The following is a 22,145-nucleotide window of genomic DNA, read 5'->3' on the forward strand; positions in this document are numbered from 1 at the left end:
AAGATGCTAAACCAGGAGCCTCAAAGACTGGGGCAGAGATGGAATTTTCAATGAACAATACTAGACACCTAGACAGCCATTTGGAAGAAGATCAAAATAGACCCATACCTCACACCAAACACAACGATAAACTCCAAATGATCTAGGATCTAAATGTAAAACAGAGGGATCCCTGGGTGGCGCAGCGGTTTGGCACCTGCCTTTGGCCCAGGGCGCGATCCTGGAGACCCGGGATCGAATCCCACATCGGGCTCCCGGTGCATGGAGCCTGCTTCTCCCTCTGCCTATGTCTCTGCCTCTCTCTCTCTCACTGTGTGACTATCATAAATAAATAAATAAAATTTAAAAAAAAATAAAATAAAATAAATGTAAAACAGAAAACCATAAAATAAGTTCAAGTAACATGGGTTTATTCCTCTAAAACCTGGATATAGGAAAAGGCTCTATAACTATGATGCAAATCCAAGTACAGTTTTAAAAACTGATAAATTATGTAAAAATACAGCAAGAATACCACAAAGCCAAAATATAAATAATCTGAGAGAAAAATTTTTACAATATATATCACAAAGGGCTAAGAGCTCTAATATATAAAGAAGTCATAAAAATTGAGAAAAAGCTAAAATCCAATAGAAAAAATGAGCAAAAATTATGAGGCAGATACTTTAAAATATATATATATATATGTATATATAAAGATGGTCCTTGCCAATTAAAAAGATGTTGAATATCACCTATAGTATATCTAGTTGGTCAAAATGTAAAAGCACAATAACAAGCTGTTAACAAACCTATACAGAAAAAGCACCCTGGGGATCTCTGGGTGGTGCAGCGGTTTGGCGCCTGCCTTTGGCCCAGGGCGCGATCCTGGAGACCCGGGATCGAATCCCACATTGGGCTCCTCCCGGTGCATGGAGCCTGCTTCTCCCTCTGCCTGTGTCTCTGCCTCTCTCTCTCTCTCTGTGACTATCATAAATAAACAAAAATTAAAAAAAAAAAAAAGAAAAAGCACCCTGGTGCACTGCTCCTGTGAATGCAAGGTGGATGACCTTTACAGAGAGAAATTTGGTAAAATCTAACAAAAGTGTGTCTATGTGTTTCTTTTTTTAACCTTTTGACCCAGGAATTCCATTTCTAGGAATTTATGCTGAAGACACAACATCAATAACACAGAAATACATATATATGAGGTTATTCACTGCAGCATCAATTGTAATTACAAAACAACAGGAATCAAAATGCCCATGCAGAGAAGACTGGTGAACAGAATATGGCACATACACACATACGGTGTGCTACATACCCGTGAAAATGGTGCAGGGGAGGTCCCCATAACCTGAGAGGGATCAATTTCTAGGATATGCTGGCAAACATGACAGAACAAAGTCAAATATAAAAGAACATATCTAATATGCTACCTTTTGCACAAGAAAAAGAAATAAGAACATCTATCTGGTTTTTCCTAACAACGAACAAGCAAACAACCCCACCAGAGTAAAAAACCAGGAACAGATTAGATTAGTCACGTACGAAGGTAGATGGGAATGAGAGGGGTAAGAGAAGCAGTGGCCCTTCTCTGGATATGACTTTTTGTACAGCTTTGACTTTTGGAACTATTCTCATGTTCTGTATAATAGTTAAAAAAAAAAATCAGTCAATCAAGATGGGGGAACCTTGAATGGCCATACAAACAGAACCAATAAGCCTAACTACATTTCAAATAACATAATTACCTTGACAGGGAAGATTAAAGAACAAACCCAGTCAACTTCTAATCATAGTACCTTGTATATTTATCCCCAGTATAAAAAGAGCACAAACAATTCTTAAATTCTACTTAAAGGGATCCCTGGGTGGCGCAGCGGTTTGGCGCCTGCCTTTGGCCCAGGGCGCGATCCTGGAGACCCGGGATCGAATCCCACATCGGGCTCCCTGCATGGAGCCTGCTTCTCCCTCTGCCTATGTCTCTGCCTCTCTCTCTCTCTCTGTGTGACTATCATGAATAAATAAATAAAATCTTTAAAAAAAAAAAATTCTACTTAAAGCTCTGTTTTTATAGTGACATTGCTTGTTAATTCTGAAACTACTTTCTATATACTCTAAGACTGAGAAAATGAATAAATATGTTGATAATGCCAGGAGCCAGATTTCTCACTATTAGAGAAGGAAGATATAAATACAACAGAGGGAAAGACTAGAAATACCCCTCAGGTTTTGGATTGGAATTAGAGATAACAGGGCATGAACTCCAGAACACTATAAACTTCTCAAAGGGCCTAGAAGCAATAGCAGATTTAGTGCCAGATTTTGCTTTCTAAATACCATTTGCCAACAAAAGGAACTAGAATACCAGAAAAGGATATCTGATTTCAAAGCTGAGACAGGGAAAGTACAAAATGAACATAAATATCTCCACCCAGAAAGTAAAGAAATGCTCAAAAACTGATGAGGAACATACCAAAGGATACCAGGGCCAGCTTGTAAGAGCACCCACTGGCCCAATCTAGCCAATGGGCTGCAAAATAAAGAATGAGAGCAAAGGATAAAAACCCACTGAATAAAGTGAAGATCTGTAAGTCCACAGTAATGATGAATGGATGGGAAGAGGGAAGGAGGCAGAGAGAAGGATGGGAAAGCTCTTACGTGCACAAGAATGCTAACCTGTAAATGGATAAGGACTGATGAAGTTAGACGATCAGCTTTTGGCAACCATCAATTGACTCAGGTAGAAATCTTCCTTGAATGCCAAATCTAGTAGGCAAGAGTTTGATGAGAAACAGGATATTTACATGGTCTCAAAGTATTTTCCCACAAATTACTTATTAATTACAAAAAGGAATATAGTTAAGTTTACACTGAAGAAACCCAGCCTACTCCACTGAAGCCAAAAATCAAAGTTATGGCCAATAATGGGACAAACCAGCCTCACGCGCTTCCTGATATAATGCATAGCTTCCCTTATTCTGCATCCGCCACTCTAGCAAAATGCATAACATCATAATCATGAAGCAACTGCAGGGAAACCCAAGCTGAGGAATATTCTATAAAATAAATAGTTGGTATTCTTCAGAAATATCGGCATCACAAAAGACACAGGGAAGCTGAGAAACTATACCAGATTAAATATTACTAAATAATGTGGAAACTAAAAGCAATGTGTGATCCTGAGCTGAATCCTAGTTCTAGAAATAGAACTGCTGCACTGAGGTACTTAGTAGAATTGAAGAGATAAAGGAATTCTATCAGTTTTAAATTTCCTGATTTTAATCATCATACTATGTAAATGATCTCATCCTTAGGAAACACACACTTAGGTGTTCAGGGAAGGGGCCTCAGGTCTTTAACCTACTCTCAAATGGCCCTAAAAACTGTATGTAAATACACAGAGTTCAAATAATAAAGCAAATGATACATGATGGATCTGGATGAAGATATACCAGAGTTCTTTACACCATTCTTGAAGCTTGAATTTTTTGGAAATTTAAAGTTATTTAAAATCAAAAGATTAAAAAAATTAAAATTCTGGTAAACTCAATCACGGAACAAGTCTATTAAAAATAGGATGTGGGGGAGCGGCGCACCTGGGTGACTCAGTGATTGAGCATCTGCCTTTGGCTCACGGTGTGATCCCAGGGTCCTGGGATCGAGACCCGCATCGGGCTCCCTGCATGGAGCCTGCTTCTCCCTCTGCCTGTGTCTCTGTTTCTCTCTGTGTGTCTCTCATGAATAAATAAAAATTAAAAAAAAAGAAAAAAAGGATATATGGGGACCTGGCTGGCTCAGTCAGTAGAGCATGCAACTCTTCATCTCAGGGTCATGATTTCAAGCCCCACACTGGGCATAGAGGTTACTTGAAAATACATATGCATACATACATAAATCCTAAAAACATCTTAATTTAAACAAACAAATAATATGTGTTTTCATAAACATAAGTACTGTGAAATATACACATTTGGGAATACAGATGAAATTGGGGAAGACAAATTACAGACTAAGATCATAAGCCACAAGCAGAATAGTCATTCTTTCACTCAAAACACACACTGTGTTCCTTCAGCAAGCCAGCCACTGGGCTAGGCAATGAGAATGTGGTATCACAGCAGTACACAGTACAATGAAAAAGCCACCATTGTGGGGATCCCTGGGTGGCTCAGCGGTTTAGCGCCTTTGGCCCAGGGCGCGATCCTGGAGTCCCGGGATCAAGTCCCACGTCAGGCTCCCGGCATGGAGCCTGCTTCTCCTTCCTCCTGTTTCTCTGCCTCTCTCTCTCTCTCTGTATCGTAAATAAATAAATAAATCTTAAAAAAAAAAAAAAAAGCCACCATAGGGGCACTATGATGAAAGTGACACCATGAAAGCTGCCACACTCTTCATCATGAATCAAGTCTAGCATAGGGGTCTAATTTCTTTTCCCTGAAAAAATTAAAACCCTGGAATACAACTGGAGCTATACCGTCAAAAGAATTAGAGAGAAAGTGACTCAGGAAGAAATATTGAGGGAGTTGTGGTTTTTAAGCCAGCTAAAAGAAGTTGGAGGAAACATGGTAAAAATCCTACAGCAGAAATAAAGTAATAACAGGAGACTTTAAAAACAAAGAGAACTAGCAGACATCTAAGAACATTCTACCCAATGAGAGCAGAAAACATATTCTTCACAAATATGTATACATGGAACATTCTCCAGGAGAGACAACATGCTAGATCATACACGATATCTCAGTAAATTTAAATGAACTGAAATCACACAAAGTATGATCTCTAACTGCAACAGAATTATATTAGAAATCAACAACAGGTGGAAATTTGGGGAATTCACAAATATTTGCAAATTAAATAGCACACATCTAAATAGCCAATGTGTCAAAGAAGAAATGACAAGGGAAATTAGAAAATAATTTGAGCCAAATGAAAACAAAAACACAATATATCAAAAATGGGATGCAGTAAAAGCTGTGGTTGGAGGGAAATTTATAGCTACAAATACCTCTTAAAAAGAGAAAAAGATCTCAAGTCAACAACCCAAGAAACTACAAAAAGTACCTGCAAACTAAAATCAAAGCAAGGGAAGAAAATAATAAAGACTATTATCTTTATTCTCAAAAATAAATAAAAGAGATAATTTTAAAAATAGAGAAAAATCTACAAAACTAAAAGCTGGTTCCTTAAAAAAGATCAATGAAATTGACAAAATGCCCCCCAAAAAGGACAGAAGAGTCACATTACTAAAATCAGGGCTGAAAGAGGGTGTCTGGCTGGCTCAGTCAGAAGAGCATTTGACTCTTGATCTCAGGGCTGTGAGTCTGAGCCCCACGTTGGATGTAGAGATTACATACATACACACATACATACACAAACTAACTTAAAAAATAAAAAATAAAATAAAATAAAGGCTGAAAGAACAGATATTACTACCAATATTAAAAATTAAAAAGGATTATTGGAACACCTGGGTGGATCAGCAGTTGAGTGGCTGCCTTCTAATCTGGGCCTGATCCCAGGGTTCCGGGATCAAGTCCCATTATCGGGCTCCCCACAGGGAGCCTGCTTCTCCCTCTGCCTGTGTCTCTGCCTCTCTTTCTGTGTCTCTCAATAAAATTAATAAAATCTCAAAAAAAAAAAAAAAACTTAAAAGTACAAAAACAGGGGATCCCTGGGTGGCGCAGTGGTTTGGCGCCTGCCTTTGGCCCAGGGCGCGATCCTGGAGACCCGGAATCAAATCCCACGTCGGGCTCCCGGTGCATGGAGCCTGCTTCTCCCTCTGCCTGTGTCTCTGCCTCTCTCTCTCTCTCTCTATCATAAATAATAAATAAAAAAAAAAATTTATAAAAATAAATAAATAATAAAAAAATAAAAGTACAAAAACATGAAGTTCCTATGGGAGATTTACACAACATATTAAAACAAATTCATTTTCAAAATTCTAATTGAACAATAAAAACTCAAGAAATGAAAGAAAATCCTATTTGATAAACAACTTCAAATATATGGAGAGGAAAGGCCTGGAAATCACAATTCCTGTAACTCTGACACTAACTCAGTATAATGAGAGGAAAATCTTTACCTAGGTAACAGTGGAATTCTGAGCCTAAGACAGGTTAAACTCAGCACAAACTGCACTAGACAAAGTGATGATTTTTTAAATAGAATTCTAAAGTTAGAACATTGCTGAAAAGCTACAGAAATGTTCCAAAAAAACAGATAGAAATAGAGAGGAAGTCTATCCCCATGTGCATACAAATGCAAGCTTATTTTTGTTTACCCACAGCACTAATTACTTTAACAGAGGCAGAATATTTTAATTAAGACAAATAATCAATATTACACTTCTCTTGTCAAGTCTGGTTAATGAATTTACTCTGCTATGTAACCATAAAATGTCTAGGATAGATCTAAAATTAGTGAAAATAGCTTTGTATGGCTTGTGGAACTCTTCTCAAAGTTCCAGGCTTTTAAAACAGATCTGAGAAGTATTTCTATATTATCTTTCCCTTGTGAAACAAACAACAGATATTGCTGTCAAAACTTTGTTACTACAGATGATGATACACAATCACTGTGTTCTAACTAATATGCTGGACAAAAGGCACTATCTAGACACTATAAGCAAATAAAATGGATATAAGAAAGACAATGACCCTATTCTGGGAGACTGACAATCTATTTCAAATGAAATCAACCAAATGCTTTCTTTGAATGTTCTGTAGTCATGACTCTACTTTTAGTGTGACGAACAGAAAAGCTTTAAGCATGACTTTCTTGGGTCAATTACAACAATCATCACTGGAAAGTAATGAGTAATGCAGAAATTCATTGATAGCAATGCTTCAACCTACATTACACCTAAATAAACCTACACCAAGTTCTGCAAGGTAAATAAAGAGATGAGGTCCCGATGAGAAGAAAAAAAAAAAAAAAAACATAGTAAGAAAAATAGGCAAAGAGTTTTGAATAAATAATTCCTATAGAAAGGAAGAGAGTATGGCGGTTAAGAGGATAGATGCTGGAGACAAACTCATGGGTTTAAATCCCCACATCACCACTTACTTGCCATGACTTGAGCAAGTCAATGAATGTTTCTGCATCTCAATTTCCTCATCCATAAACTAGGGACAACAACAGTGACTATTTCCTAAAATTTTTGTAAGAATGAAGTTGCTTTATATGTAAAGTTTACATACAACACCTTATATCTTAGATATGACACCAAAAGCACGAGCAATTAAGAAAACACAGATAAATTGGACTTCAACAAAACTTAAAACATCTCTGCTTCAAAGGTCACCATCAAGAAAGTGAAAAGACAATACATAGGAGAAAATTTTTAAAAATCATATATCAGATAGGGAAACTATATCCAGAACATAAAAAGATCTGTTACAACTCAGTAAGAAAAAGACAAATAACCCAAGTAAAAAAATGGTTTGTAAAGGATCTGAATAGACATTTTTCCAAAGAAATATACAAATGGTCAATAAGCACAATGAAAAGATGTTCAGCATCATTAGCTCCAAGGGAAAAATGAATCACAGCTACGATGAGATACCACTTCACACTCAGTAAATGACTACACTCAAAAAGATAATAACGGGTGTTGGCGAGGATACAGAGAAATTGGAACTCTCACACACTGCTGATGAGAATATAAAATGGTACAACCACTTTGGAGAACAAGCTGGCAGTTCCTCAAAAAGTTAAACACTGAGTTACCATATGACCCAGCAATTCCATTTACTAGGCTTATACATAAGAGAACTAAAAACATATGTCCACACAAAAACTTGTATGTTGAATGTTCATAGCACCATTACTGATGATAGCCAAAAAGTAGAAACAACCCAAATGCCCAACAACTGATGAATGGGTAAACAAAAAGTGGTCTATCCATATAGAATAATATTACCAGCAGTAAAAAAAAGAAGTATTGAATCATGCCCCAACATGGATGAATCCTGAAAACATTATGTTAAGTGAAAAGAGTCACAAAAGACCACATTGTTGTATGATTCCACGTATAGGAAATGTCCAGAACAGGTAAGTCCACAGATAGATGAGTGACTGCCTGAGACTGAATGAGGAGTTATTGTTACGGGGCATGGGACTTCCTGATAGGGTATGAAATGTCCTAAGACTGACTGTGGTGATGTATGCACAACTCTGGGAATATAGTAAAAACCATGGAATTGTATAAAGGGGTAAACTGTATTAAAACTGTTAAAGAAAAAAAGCACCTTAGAACAGTGCCTTCACACAATAACTGCAAATTGCTTATTTTTATTTCAGGCAGAAGGAAATCCCTTCAACATGAAAATGGGAAAGCAAATTTGAATTAACTGAAATTGGCCAAAAGATCATTTCACTTGAAACAGTTGCTGAATGGACAGGACATATTCAGAAGTAACAAGAAATAAAACAGTTCAACACCACAAAGCATTCTGTTTCAAATATAGATCAGAAGCCTAGCTGCTAGTAATGACTAGAGGAGACACTTGGTTCTTAAACATTGGGGCAAGCCCCCAAAGACTATCAAACTCTTTTCCTTCTGGCCTTCAAAATAGTTGTAGGAAAAGTGAGCAGGAAAAAAAAAATCTGAAAGAGGTTGCTTCAAATAGTATATCTGAATAGTATATTTGGATTTCAAAAATTAAATGGAAGTGATGTAGTTTTGTCATAACTTCACGTGGTTTTCTAGGGAGCTAAACGATTTTATAACCTTGGAGAAAATGTTCACTGTTCAGATTTAGAGACTAAGGAGAACCATACCACTTTGCTTCTAGGAGTTATGGAGTGATTCCCTACCAACGTATTTGTCAGGGTTTAAAAAGCAGAAAAGAAACTGTTGCAGAGGAAAATTTTTCCTCTACCCTTCAAATGTTCTTCTGGATGGTCCAAGGTTTAAATTGACATGACACAACTTAACAGAAAATCCCATTTAATTTCATACATTTGGGAACCCCACATACATGAGAGGTAGTACAAAGACAGATAAAATGAGGGATCTATGCCCCCTGAACCAAGGAATGGGATAGGTCTGAGGTTTTAAAGGGGAGGGCCACAATTCACAGGGCAATAAGAAGAAAAGCACATGTTTGGTAATTAGATACATGCCCTGCATATAGATGGGTCATTCAAATAAAATTTATCTCCACTAATAACTCTTATTCTGGGAAAGATACCAAACTGAGATTCTTCTAGGTCACTAAGAGAGGGACAAAAGTTTCTCTTGATCCTACAGAGTTTCAGTTGTCTTCAGCTCAAAAGAGTCCACATGTCAAAGAGGCACAGTTTGGGGAGACTTGCTCTGAACTCCCTCAAGACCAAGACCTGAAAGATCAGACCTTTGTAAGTGAGGAAGAGGCTGTAGTCAGCCCTGGCACCAAAGCTCCCATGAGCAGAGGCCAGAAGGCACAAGTGGCAGGAACTAGAAGGTACAGGGAGAACAGAACCTCAATGTTCTACTTGCTCTCCCTCGAGAACAAAGATCAAGTCCATGTTTTTTTAATTTGGAACAGCTACAGAAGATGCCCTTAGACACTCAATGCTGGTTTCCGGGTCCTTTCCTGCCAGCTTCAACCTATACAGCAGGATCCCCACACATCCCCATAAAACAAAGCCCGCAGACCACGCCCAGTACTCTAAACTCAGTTTCATCTCCATTCAACCTTATTTTGAAAAGTTTCAGAAATAAAAAAGATGCATTTTTTTTATCTCAACAAACGACTGATTTTCTGATAGCCCAAAGCTACTTCTACTTGGTGTAAACATCTAATTCTCCTGCAAGTAGTGGTCACCACACTAAAATTCAGTACTTTCCATCAGGCATAACTAGTCAGATTGGGCTCAGCAACTTCTATTGGCCAAATACCAATGCTTCCAACATCGACTTAATTGTTCATCTCTTTCAGCTGGGGGAAGGGGGTGTCCTTCAGTTCTTCAGCCCATCCCCAAATTATTTTCTCATCACCAATTCAAGTCTCCTGAAAATAAAACAAAGCCATCTGTTTTCTTTCCTCTATACATTCCATAAACCCTAATAGGAAACTAGCACCACTGTATGTCAATTATATCTCAATAAACTAAGGGGGAAAATCAAAAGAAAGGAAGAAAAGAAAAGGAAGGAACGAACTATCACAAAACATCAGTTTAGAGGAAGAATTTGACACAGATGTTAGAAGAAAAAACTGCAAACCTGAAGCAATTTCATTTAAGAATGGAGATACATGATGAGATGAAAGTAAATGCACTGGTCACAAAGCATTTATTAATGTGACTATCTGATTTCTATTCTTCAAAAGAAGAAAGGTTTTCATTTCTTTTTATTTACCTTTTTTCATTGATTCTAATTAACCCAGAAAATAACAGAGCTCATTATGAAATAATTAGGCACTGCAACAAAAGAGATTTTGCTATATTAATTACAGAAATTAAGAAAGGAAAACCCACCTCTGGAAAACATACAAAATTCCTTTCTGTTAAGAACACATATACAAAATACAGTAAAGAATTCAAATTCATATTGAGAGGTCACAATCACAAAATCAGAGAGGTCATTACTATGAACAAATTCAAAATTAACTGGACAAGCATGCTCAATGCATTCAAAGAATTTTAAATCATTGCAAATCATTCACTTAACCATGCTGGAAGAAGAATTTCCCTCTTCAACAGACAACATAAATCAATAGGGTGCCCCATCAAACAAGGACTAAACAATAATCAGGTTTTTAACAGTTCTGATTTAAAGTTACTTAAATCAGAATGTTCCAAAGATCACAATCCAGAAATTTTAACCATTCATTCACACCACCATGAAACAAGCACTTAAAAAAAGGAACCAAAAGAAACTAAGCACATAGATCATGTACCTGGATCAATGAGAACTTCTTGTGCCCCTGGAAGAAAGAACAGATTATGGTCTTTTATTTGAAAAACAAAACTTCTTTCAAAGACAACTACTAATCACATTTCATGATTCACATCGCCTTGCAAAGTCTGAGGCACTTGTATCTGATCAGAAATGCAATTCTGAGTGACAGTATGTCACATGTTCAGTGCCTTTTTGCTTTAGAAGGAACGAAAGAACAGCTGCCATTACTAGTACTCTAAACAAACTGTGGAGGGCCTCTTGACTCCTGCCCTCCCACCCTCCAAGCGCATGTTCCTCCACTCTCCTTAATCAAGTATGAGAATTGCTTATTCCCACAGCTAAGCCAAATGACAAAGGAATAGTAATTTGTTTGTGCAAATATATGCCCACAGCTTGGAATGAGGGCAAAGTTACTGGCAGGTCATACGGAATTTAGCTCCACTCTCCTGAAATCTCACACTAACACACTCACTGAATTACTGGATGCTTCACAAACTAAGGATTTCCAACTTTTAGAAGGTACAAAACAGTTAAATTCATTATTATCAAGAAGCTTTGAAAACCTCAATCATCTGCTAAATGGCCCAAATATCAATGAGATCCAATTAGCCTTCTCTGTAGAGCGTAATTTCCCATGATGGCAAAACACACCTTAAAAAGTACTGGTTCCAAGACTTGTGTTTATTATTAGTTAGGATCATTTTTAAGCATGTTAGCAAGATTCAAAAAGGTATGTCCCAATGACAGGCATTCTTATTGAAATAGCATATTTATATAGAGAATAAGTCCCATAATCCTATTATGAGCTATTTTCTGCATTGCAATGTCTATATTTAAAGGCAGACAAATAAAAATCACTGTAACATAGAAGCTGTGAGTATAATAAACAAACAGGTGCTTTCTATTGAATACCAACTACACACCAAGCAGAATGCTTGAGAGCCACTGCGTGTGATCCTCAGAGCAGCCCTGCGTAGACAGGGATGATTAAGCCGCACCACTGATGAGACCAGTCAGAGGAGCCAGGAACATCCCACCATTACACTGCCCATGCTGCCATGCCCTGTGACAGAGTGGATAGATCTGCCCCGAGGGGACATTCAGCTGTGTGGACCCTTGGAGAATTTGGGGTTTCCAGATAACCCTAGAAACTTTCTGTTCAGTGAAAAACCTGGTCAAATATACTACACAGTGCCACATCTGTGAAATAAGGAATGTGACTGGAGCTTTTTTCTGCCTCTGCTCAGAGTCATTATCATCATCATCAATTATTTGACCTCTCAGCACATCTAGTGATGAACTGGGCCCCATACCAAGTGCACTCCGATTGCAGAGCTTTTAAAGTTCTCTTATTCAATGTGTAAAAATCTTCGTCTCGTGTCTCACACAGGCAGCCGACTATCACTTCTCACTGGTGTGGACGGACTGCCTGAAACAACCCTCTTCTGCCTTTTAAATTCCCTTCATCTAATCCAATAGGAGTCGGTAAGCCACATGGCCTAGATAGTTTTTTCAAACAGCAAAGGAAAAGCTCAGCTGCCAAAAATGGACAGCTTTTTACCAAATGGACTTTAACATCTAATTAGACTTCCTGGCAGCCTTTTATTAGCTCATTTCTAGGCACTTAATAGTTTCTGATTGGGAAGAGGAGCACATGTACTTTGCTGTCCGTTATCTGGCCTACTCAGGAGGCCTCTTGTCTTAGGTGTGTGAGGGGTGGGGAAATAATGGGTGCTGTCTGAAGAAATCACACAGTGGCAGAAAGGGTGTCCTCCAGCCAGGTCTCTAAGGGGTGAAGTACCTTGACGTGCTCGGAAATTTGATTATCGGCATCACCAGGCTCCAATGGACTGATTTTCACATTAACCAATACCAGAAGACTAATAATATAAGAAAAGTGGAAGTTGAACTTATCAATGTAATAGAAGGCATAATTATCAGTCAGACCAAAATATCATAGTTCAAAAATCAGCACAAAAATTTCTCCTCAAAGGCCCAATCTCAGGCAGGAGGTTATGCAGTGAGCACGCACACAGCAGAGCTGGAAGGGGTTTTCCTAGGTTACCTGGGACGACATTTCTGTTAGAGACAGACCTGCTGCGTAGATGAGCGATCAAGGCTGATCATGGTGCCTCTCACAGACAGGAGCCAAGACAAAACGGTCAACTCCCATGTAACCCTCCCTCTGCCACCTTTTCTAGGCTGGCTGAGCCCTGACTCATGGATAGATGACCCTCGTGGGTCTACAGACAGGATGACACCCCCAATCGCTTGAAGCCAATCTCTGGGAGCCAAGCCACACTGCCAGGGTTTAGACCCCTGCTCTGACACCTGCTAACTCTGTGAGCTTGGTCAGGTTGCTTACGCTGTGCCTCAATTTCCACATCTGCAAAATAGGGACAATAATCAAGGCTATCCTGCTGGGTTGCTGTGAGAATGAAAGGATTACACCGGTTTGTGTAAAGTGCTGAGAATTGTGTGTAGCACGTTCTAAGTGCTAAACAAATGGTAACTATTAAGGTGATTTCACAAACCTCTCTTCTAATCATCTTTCCTACTTCCTTGTTTTCCCATTTACAAGTTCTTGGGGAGCACCCTACTGCTCCACCCCATAACTTGTGGAAAGTAGGGGGAAGGGGCCCCTTCCTCCCCACTCCTCTGGTTTCCATGAGGAGGGCTCTCCCCAAAACACTCCTGACTGTGTGCCCCGATTGTCCTCCTCACTCAAGTGGCATGATTTCCAACTTCAGGATGTTTGGGAGGTGAGCTGCATATGGAAAACCCTTCTCTTTCCCTGGGTGCTGGCCCACTGCAGGGTGCTTGGCTTCCTACACCCTGAAGACAGGGGCAGGTCCTCTCCTGGGAAGGCCTGCTGCAGCCCAGAGCCCCCTGGGATGAGCGAGTCTCTCCAGCTCTGAATACAGTATGACTTGCCCATTTTCCTGCGTCCCTAAAGTTCATGGAGAATGGGGCTTTATCAGTAATAAAGGGGCCATTTGTCTCCACCTGCCTCCTCTTCCATCTCATCTCCCAGTTGGCTGGTGGAGAAAATAGGAGTGCAATGATTGGGCCCCCTTTAGCCCTAACATAGGCTAATGGACAAAAAGTTCTGTGACTTCAGACAGGTCTGGGTGACCACATAACGGCCCTATCTCTGTGCTGCTGCGAAAGCATGAGTGCAGGAACTGCTGACCCTCCTCAAATAGCTCACTCATTTCTTAACTGCATCTTTCTTCATAAAACCATCATTTCATATTTTAAACCCTTAGTAATCCCCAAAGACTATAAAATGATGGCTCTGTGCAGAATAATAGCTGAAGTTCATGAGCTCTTTTATGAGATAACCACTGTGCTAAACACTTTACATAATTTCTCTCTGATCCTCACAATTCTCCAAAGCAGACATGAGCACCCTTGTTTTTCAGATGAGGAGAAAACTCAGGAAGTATTGACTCAAGTTCACACGGCTAAATGGCAGCGTGCACACTTATACCCAAGTCAAAACATGAGGCTTGGGCAGCCCCGGTGGTGTAGCGGTTTGGCGCAGCCTGCAGCCCGGAGTATGATCCTGGAGACCCGGGATTGAGTCCCATGTTGGGCTCCCTGCATGGAGCCTGCTTCTCCCTCTGCCTGTGTCTCTGCCTCTGTGTGTGTGTGTGTGTGTGTCTAGAATAAATAAATAAGATCTTTAAAATAAAAAAATAAAATAAAATAAAACATGAGGCTTGGTCCCTGCAACCAAATCACCTCCTCACTGATGAGCGATCAGGGAACTCACAGTTCTTCAGACTCAAGGCACTCCAGAGACTGTTTCTACTCTTTTATGAAATCATGGCTGACTGGTTTATTATATTGGAAGAAAAGTCCAATTTCATCATTGTTCACGCAGCACACCTGAAATTTTCACACTGAGATGACAGAAGAAAAATAAGATATAACTGGAACACCAAGACATAATGGACAGTGTACTATTCTGAAGCATTAAACAAAACAAAACAAACAAAAAAAAACAAATTAAAGGAACACTGGTTAAGTCTTCCACAAACAGGAAAATTAAGACTTTTCGAAGGTACAACAGCGCCACCTATGGCCACAGAAAATCTTTCCAAGTTGCTGGAAAAGGTGCAACAAAAATTGCCTGCATGCTAAGAAAAGATCAGTAAGGTTTATAAAAATAGGATGCTCGGAGACCTTACTAAAAGCTGAGCTAGCACATACAAAATTCTGCTGTAGGAAAGGGATGGTATTCAGCACTTAATGTGGAATCTTAAACAAGACATAGGCTCATGGAAACGAACCCTAATGAGAAGGGATCTTGGGTGTCTGGTCCAACCTCTTCATTCTCAGGGAGACTGAGACCCAGGGAATCGTCCTTCCACCCTCAGTAGCAAAGCCTACTCCGAGTCCTGGCATCTTGCACTATACCAAAACCTAGCAGAGTTCTATGAGCCTGTATGCATAAAAGTCACATCTGTGTTTTTCTAATAGTAGGTAGTCTAGGTGTCCTGCAAAATACTTCCGAAAGAGCCAGTAAGTATAAATCATACAACTGTGTTGAAATACAAAAATGTTTATTTACATAGTAAAACAGCATGAGTTCCCCTCTTTTATTCTATTTTTAAAAAGTGACAATGTTAGGATGCCTGGGTAGCTCAGTGACTGAGCATCTGCCTTTGGCTCAGGGTGTGATCCTGGGGTCCTGGGATCAAGTCCAGCACTGGGCTTCCCTACAGGGAGTCTGCTTCTCCCTCTGCATGTGTCTCTGCCTCTCTCTCTGTCTCTCATGAATAAAGTCTTAAAAAAAAAAAGTAACAATGTCAAATCAACATTTTGACTTTTTTAACCTATTAAGAGTACAGAAAAAAAGCAAAATTTTCTTCACTCACAAAAGAGATAAGTTTATTCCCTGAAAACAGCTCAACATCAGTTTTTTGTAATATATTGGCTATGACCAAATTCCTAGTAATTTAAAGGTTACTTTTAGTGGATGATTACATGGTGATATGAATTCCGAATTGTAAAAATATACATCTGTACAAAAAAATCAAGTTATCTAGCTCAAGGCAATTTGGCTGTTCCCCATCTTACCAGAATGACACCAATCTCATCAAAACTTCATACTGCACTGAAGAATGTCACCGTATCCATATCACTTTAAATCATATTCATATTATATGATATGCATAAACATACTGAACATGCATCAGAAACAAACCACTCTGTTCAGTATACAAAGCTGATACTTCTAAATAATCTATGGTATTTGTGACAGCAAATGTTTCCTGAGCACCTCCTAGGTGCTCTGTAGACAAGGTGGCAAATTCTCACAATCACATAAATTAAGCAACATTATTCAAATTCCACAAATGAGAGGAAATATACTTGGGCCATAAAAAGCAAGTCTGACAAGTCCCAAGTCCCATAAAACCTACATAATCATCATTGGAAAGAAAGGAGTCTAGATTGTTACTTTCTCTCAACATTCACTAACTTAATCTTTTCTTTCATACTCATGACTACATAAAACCAATTCGGTCTTTATAACTTTCTCTCCCAACAAGCATCACCAGAGAAAAACAAGTACTAAATCATTAGCAACCGCTGGATTTTCAAAGCCCACTTCTCTTTTGCACTGTCATCATTTTAATGTTTCATTTTTAGTGCTTACAGAGTTAAAACTAAAATACTAACTTCTATGCTGTTGGCTGAGACTAAATCAACTGTGAGAGCATACAATTTCAATCTATGGCCCTCCAGCTCATAGTCTCACTGACATCTCTTCTTTTAAGGTCACATGAGGCTGAGATCCCTAAAGTCTGGGATTGATTAACTCACCAATGTTCAGAAAACCAATCAGAGGGAGGCCAGTTATTGCAATAACAGAGCACATGCCGCACAGTCAAACCAGCCTGGGCCCCAGCCCTGAGTCGGCCCCCACCAGCTGCATGAGAGGGGGCTAGGGACCCATCTCTTTCAGCCTCAATTCTCCACCTGCACAAAAGTAACACTGATGCACCCTCCCACACCTGCCCAGGGGTAGGACGCAAGGAGAGAAGGAGCACAGCCATTGGCTATGCAGGTGCTCAATAATTTCATGGCTATCATGATAATGCTAATGATGGTGATAATTAATAAGCTAAAACAGACAAAAGAGTAGAAGTAACCACAAAGAAGAAACATCTACAGGTCAAAAAGCATTTCTTTTCAGATTGCCTGCAGAATATCCTATCGATGTTTTTTATAAACCAAGTTTTGTCCGTTAATTATAGACTTACAGGTTCACTGCAAATCTCCAGGAAAAAAAAAGAATTTGTGGCCTCTAATTTTTTAATACTAATAAAGTTTAAAAAATAAAACAAAAGGAGGGGATCCCTGGGTGGCTCAGCGGTTAAGCATCTGCCTTCGGCCTAGGGCGTGATCCTGGAGTCCCGGGATCGAGTCCCATGTCAGGCTCCCTGCGTGAAGCCTGCTTCTCCCTCTGCCTGTGTCTCTGCCTCTCTCTCTCTCTCCCCGTGTCTCTCATGAATAAATAAATAAAATCTTTAAAATAAATTAATTAATCAATTAATTAGATAGATAAATAAATAAATAAATCAAAAGGAGAACGAAAGCAAAAGAGCAGGGGACTACAGAATTCTTTTGAAACTACGATAACTCAGTGTTAGGAAGGAAAACAATGTCCTTTTCTCAGAGGACATGTGCTGGAAAACCACATAGCCAGGGTCTGAGCTGTCAAGGGTCCTCTAACCAAACTTGCGAATTCAGATCACCAAGTCTTAAAGCTACCTAGCACTCCACACTAACACTATGGTGACATGGCCGCTAACAGTTATCCAGTCCTCTATGTGTCATCTCACACACCTTCACAGGAACCCTAGAAGGGAAGTGCTCTCACTATTTTCCCCATTTTAGACATAGAGAAACTGAGGCACCAGAGATTAAACACTGCAGGTCACATTAACAGTAAATGACACCTGCATTTATACTGCTGAGAAAGGCACTCAAGGGAGAATCAGCTTGTCTGGTCTTCACCTCCGAGAGCAGATGCCATACACCCCTGTGGTAAGACGAAGGGGCTGCAAACAGACAATCCTGAAGTCACCACCCAGGATAAAACAACACACGATACCAAGCACGGTGACAGACCTGGACCCTTCTCTGCATGGAGGGCAGGAAAGTGGGGCCAGTGTGCTCTGTTGGCCCTCGCCTGGGCTTCACCGCACCACGTTCCTATAGGCTGTCTCCAAAGGCAGGAGAGCCTGGGCTTTTTACACTCTGCGAAGCTAAATAAAGACATTTCTCTAGAGCAGACAAAGCAGTTTTTCAAAAAAAGTTTAAACCTTTTCTTTGCCTACATTCAGCAAAGAGGAAAAAGGAAACATTTCTCTAAGAAGTGTCTAGAGTCTCACTAATCACATCAGTAGAACAGTCTCAACACATTATAACTCTTCAAATCACAGGGGAAACAGCCACCTCCAACAAAAGGCACTCCCAGAGAGCATGGGAGCAGGTCTTCTCAGGAGGAAGTAAAGCCGAGTTGGGGAAGGAGGTGGAGCCCCCACAGCAGGGCCAGCAGGACCACAGCCAGGAGGAGGCCCAGCGGTGGCACAGCCTGCGCCAGTCAGTGTGCAGTCAGTGTCCAAGTACAGGAGAAGGAGGCACGCCCAGCCTCAGACTCTGCATCCCTTCCTTGCTCTACCTTCCCTTCACATAACTGGGGGACCATAGAAATCATCAAGGACACTGTGCTGCAGAAGGATAAAACGTCTTCCAGAACCATGACAGATCCGCCTAAGCAGTGCTACAAATGGTGCACGCGGACTCCGGCTGCGCAGCCACAGTAAACCAGCTCCTAAAAGGTATGTCTGTATTCTCTGCTGGTCATGGGAACAGGTATAGCTCAGGGAGCAACACATTCAAGCCACTTCCCTATCCAACACACATTAACTACCACGGGCTTTCTCTTTGGGGGAAAAGGTGCAAAACGTCTCCTCAATCAAAACACACCTAGCAATTGTGTGTAAAGCCTTGACCTCCTTGTTCTTTGTTCTTATCTTCATGACGGAGGCCATCATTCATTCATTACGGGTCAGAAGGGTCAAGTTCATTCAACAAGCACTTTTGAGTCTGCTCCTCCAAAAAAGATTTTTTACTCTTCATTGGTGCTGACAAACATAAGCAACTCAAACTTAACTTATTAAGAGAACTTCATCAAACCGGAAATTAAGGAACAGCCCAGGCTCTGACTTAGCTGTTAAAGTTGACATCTCGAGCTGGCTTCCCTAAATACACAAAAATTTAGAAAAAGATGCAGACACAGAACCTCAAGGTCAGTCTACCAAGAAACTTTATTCAAGTGTTTCAAAAATCAACCAATCAAAAAAAAAAGGAAATCAACCAATCATTGCAATCCGTTCATAGTAAGATTCCATAAGATCAATATCCAACAAAATCAGAAGAAAATGTCTCATGCAAGATTTCTGACTCAATATATTTTATATTTTATTTAAACATTAGTCAGGTTTAACTCAGAGGGAAATGTAAAAATTTATCACCTCCATAAATGAGTGCAGATGGGAGGAAAGTCCAGAGCTTACCTGGTCGGTGTCTGTTGGCTGCTTCAGCAGGCAGTGAGCTGCCCTGGAACCTTCGAGCTCCCGTCTCACCCCCAGTTCCACCAGGGTAGTGATAGATGACAGAAGCCGAACACAACCCTTCAAGAGCAGCTGGGTAGGGGAAAAAGCACAATCAGTAAAGTCAGTGGCCTATCATGAGCTCAAACTACATTGGCTAAGAATGATCAGAACAGTCTGATTATGTAGAAATGCCAATTTCCTCCCCGACCCCCAAAAAAATTTGAACCTACAGATCACTGATTTTGCTACAAACAGGAACATGCCACCCATGACCTTTCCTGTGAGCATGCATGCCCAAGCTGGCCACACAGAACACTCTCAGGAAACACAAGGCCTCACTGAGAAGCTGGATACACACGTGACATGTGCCAGCCTCCTTGTCTTTTTAACCAAGGGTTTAGCACACACCACGTGGCAGGCTCTGTGCCAGGCTCTAATGCTACAGAGCTGGGTGGCAAAAAATGCCCTGGATTAAAAATACTCAAAAATCAGACCAGCAAAGCGGGTCCACAATACCCTGTCACATCACACACCCTATATGCATTTGATTCCCTTGGAACAAACACCTGTAAGCCTGTCTCCTCGCCCAAGGCAACCACATTTGCCTAGAGTACATTTTGTTCTATGGTGGGCAGTTGCAGCCTAAGAATCTCAGGCTGTGCCACAGGCCTTAGACGTTAGGCTACAGTGTTCGCCCCTATTACGGCAGCGATCCTCATACATGTTGGTCTAAGCACCCCTCAACACTGAAAAACCACCGATGATCACAAAGAACTTTTGTTTGTGTAGGTTACAATCCACAGATATTTACCATATTTGAAAATAAAACTAAAAAAAAAGAAGATGTAAATGTGTGTATCATTTCTTTTAAAATAACAATAAGCCCATTATGTGTTAAATTTTTATGAACACTATTTTCTAAAACAAAACTATATGCTGGAAGAGAGGCCCTGCTTTACATTTTTACAAATGTCTGTTACGTCTGGCTTAATATGAGTGAGCCTGATGCTCCTGTCTGCTTTGCATTCAATCTGTTACGATGCCACGGGTCACGGCGCCCGTGGGAAAGTGCACTACAGGTTCATGAGAGGCTGCAGGAGGAAGCGCAAACAGCACATAGCATGGGCCAGCTGCACACCCCCTTCCTCAGGAACCCTACCAACCCAGCTAATGATTCTGTGGGCCCCCCACGCAAGTGGGAACCATTCTTTTCAGGTAAGTGCCTGCTGCAGGGGCCCTAATGTTACAGCTCACTGGGGTACAGATATATTCCACCAATCAATCTTCAGCCTCTTTAAGAAACCTAATTCTGAAATGTGAGTCCATTTGTCTTTAAGATTTTATTTATTTATTCACTAGAGAGAGAGGCAGAGGGAGAAGCAGGCTCCCTGCAAGGAGCCCAATGTGGGACTCAATCCCAATCCCGGGACTCCAGGACTCCAGGATCACACCCTGAGCCAAAAGCAGACTCAGACTCAATCGCTGAGCCACCCAGGCGTCCCTGAAATGTGAGTCCATTTTAAGAATTTCTTGTATTTAACGTGTCCTATAGCACGTTGCTAAACTTCTGTTAAAGAACAGACGTCATTACTTCATTCTGACTTGTATGTATAAGTACCTGACAGGTCCCCCAAATAACCTTTCGAGGAACGAACGCTATTTCACTCCTTACTCACACATTTATTTAACAGGCATTTCTGGGACATGTACAATAAGCTGGATTATGGACACACCGACCATACCTCCCGCTTCACCCCCAGGAGACGGTCCCTGAAGGGAAAACACATGTAAACACACAATTCCAGCACAAAGGGCAAGCTCCATAACAGGCAGGGCTCTGTACAAGACACCACAGGCACCCACCGCCTGCAGGGGTAAGAAAAGGTCATCCTTTGAAGTAGGTTTTTAATTCATTTTTTAGTTTTTTAAGTTGAAAAGTGAGTCACATACCATAACCCTCACCCACTGAAGAGTGTCCGACTCACAGGTGTGTAACCATCACCACCGTCTAATTCCAGATTGTTTTCATCACCCCAGAAAGAAACTCCATAGCTACCAGCACTCACATGCCCTTCTATCCAGCCCCCGGCAGCCGGTCATCGGTACCCTGCCTCGTCGGGACATTCCAGATGAGAGGTGGCCCTTTGTGTCTGTCTCCTCAAGACTTCAAATGGTGTTATCAAGGCTCGCCCATGCTGGAGGGGCACCCGTGCTTCCCTCACATCTGTATCTTTCATTTACTGAAGTAGAGTGTACAATATGCGTACAACACACTGATTCGGCTGTTCCCTACGTGACTCAGTGCCGACCACAACAAGTGTAGTCGCCATCTGTCACCACACAACAGTATTAAAATATTCCTAACTACACTCCCAGTGCTGTCACCTTCCGCATTTTCGCATCTTAATAACATGCCACTGAATGGATATACCATGTGTGGTTGATCTGTCCGCCAGCTAATGTACAAACGAGGCTTTGAAGAATGAGAGCAAGAGGTGACTAGGTTGGAGATGGCATTCTAAGCAGAGGGCAAGACGTGCTTAAAAACAAACCCAAGGGCAGCCCCCCGTGGCTCATGGGTTTAGCGCCACCTTCAGCCCAAGGCGTGATCCTGGAGTCCCGGGATCGAGTCCCACGTCAGG

At 40.7% G+C, this 22,145-nt stretch overlaps 1 protein-coding gene across 7 annotated transcripts in view; it reads right to left on the reverse strand.

Moving 5' to 3' along the window:
* Nucleotides 1-22,145, reverse strand: part of TRAPPC9 (trafficking protein particle complex subunit 9) — a 547,275-nt gene that overhangs the window by 507,622 nt on the left and 17,508 nt on the right. For 6 of the 7 annotated variants that reach the window (XM_077847376.1, XM_077847380.1, XM_077847377.1 and 3 more), the window contains exons 4-5: nt 19,465-19,593; nt 10,866-10,892 (exon numbers count right to left, since the gene is read on the reverse strand). In XM_077847376.1, the coding sequence (XP_077703502.1) occupies nt 10,866-10,892; nt 19,465-19,593 (156 nt within the window). The remainder of the gene's footprint in view (nt 1-10,865; nt 10,893-19,464; nt 19,594-22,145) is intronic. The other variant, XM_077847375.1, reaches the window with a different exon arrangement.

Source organism: Canis aureus, chromosome 14 (assembly GCF_053574225.1).
Source record: "Canis aureus isolate CA01 chromosome 14, VMU_Caureus_v.1.0, whole genome shotgun sequence".
NCBI lineage: Eukaryota > Metazoa > Chordata > Mammalia > Carnivora > Canidae > Canis > Canis aureus.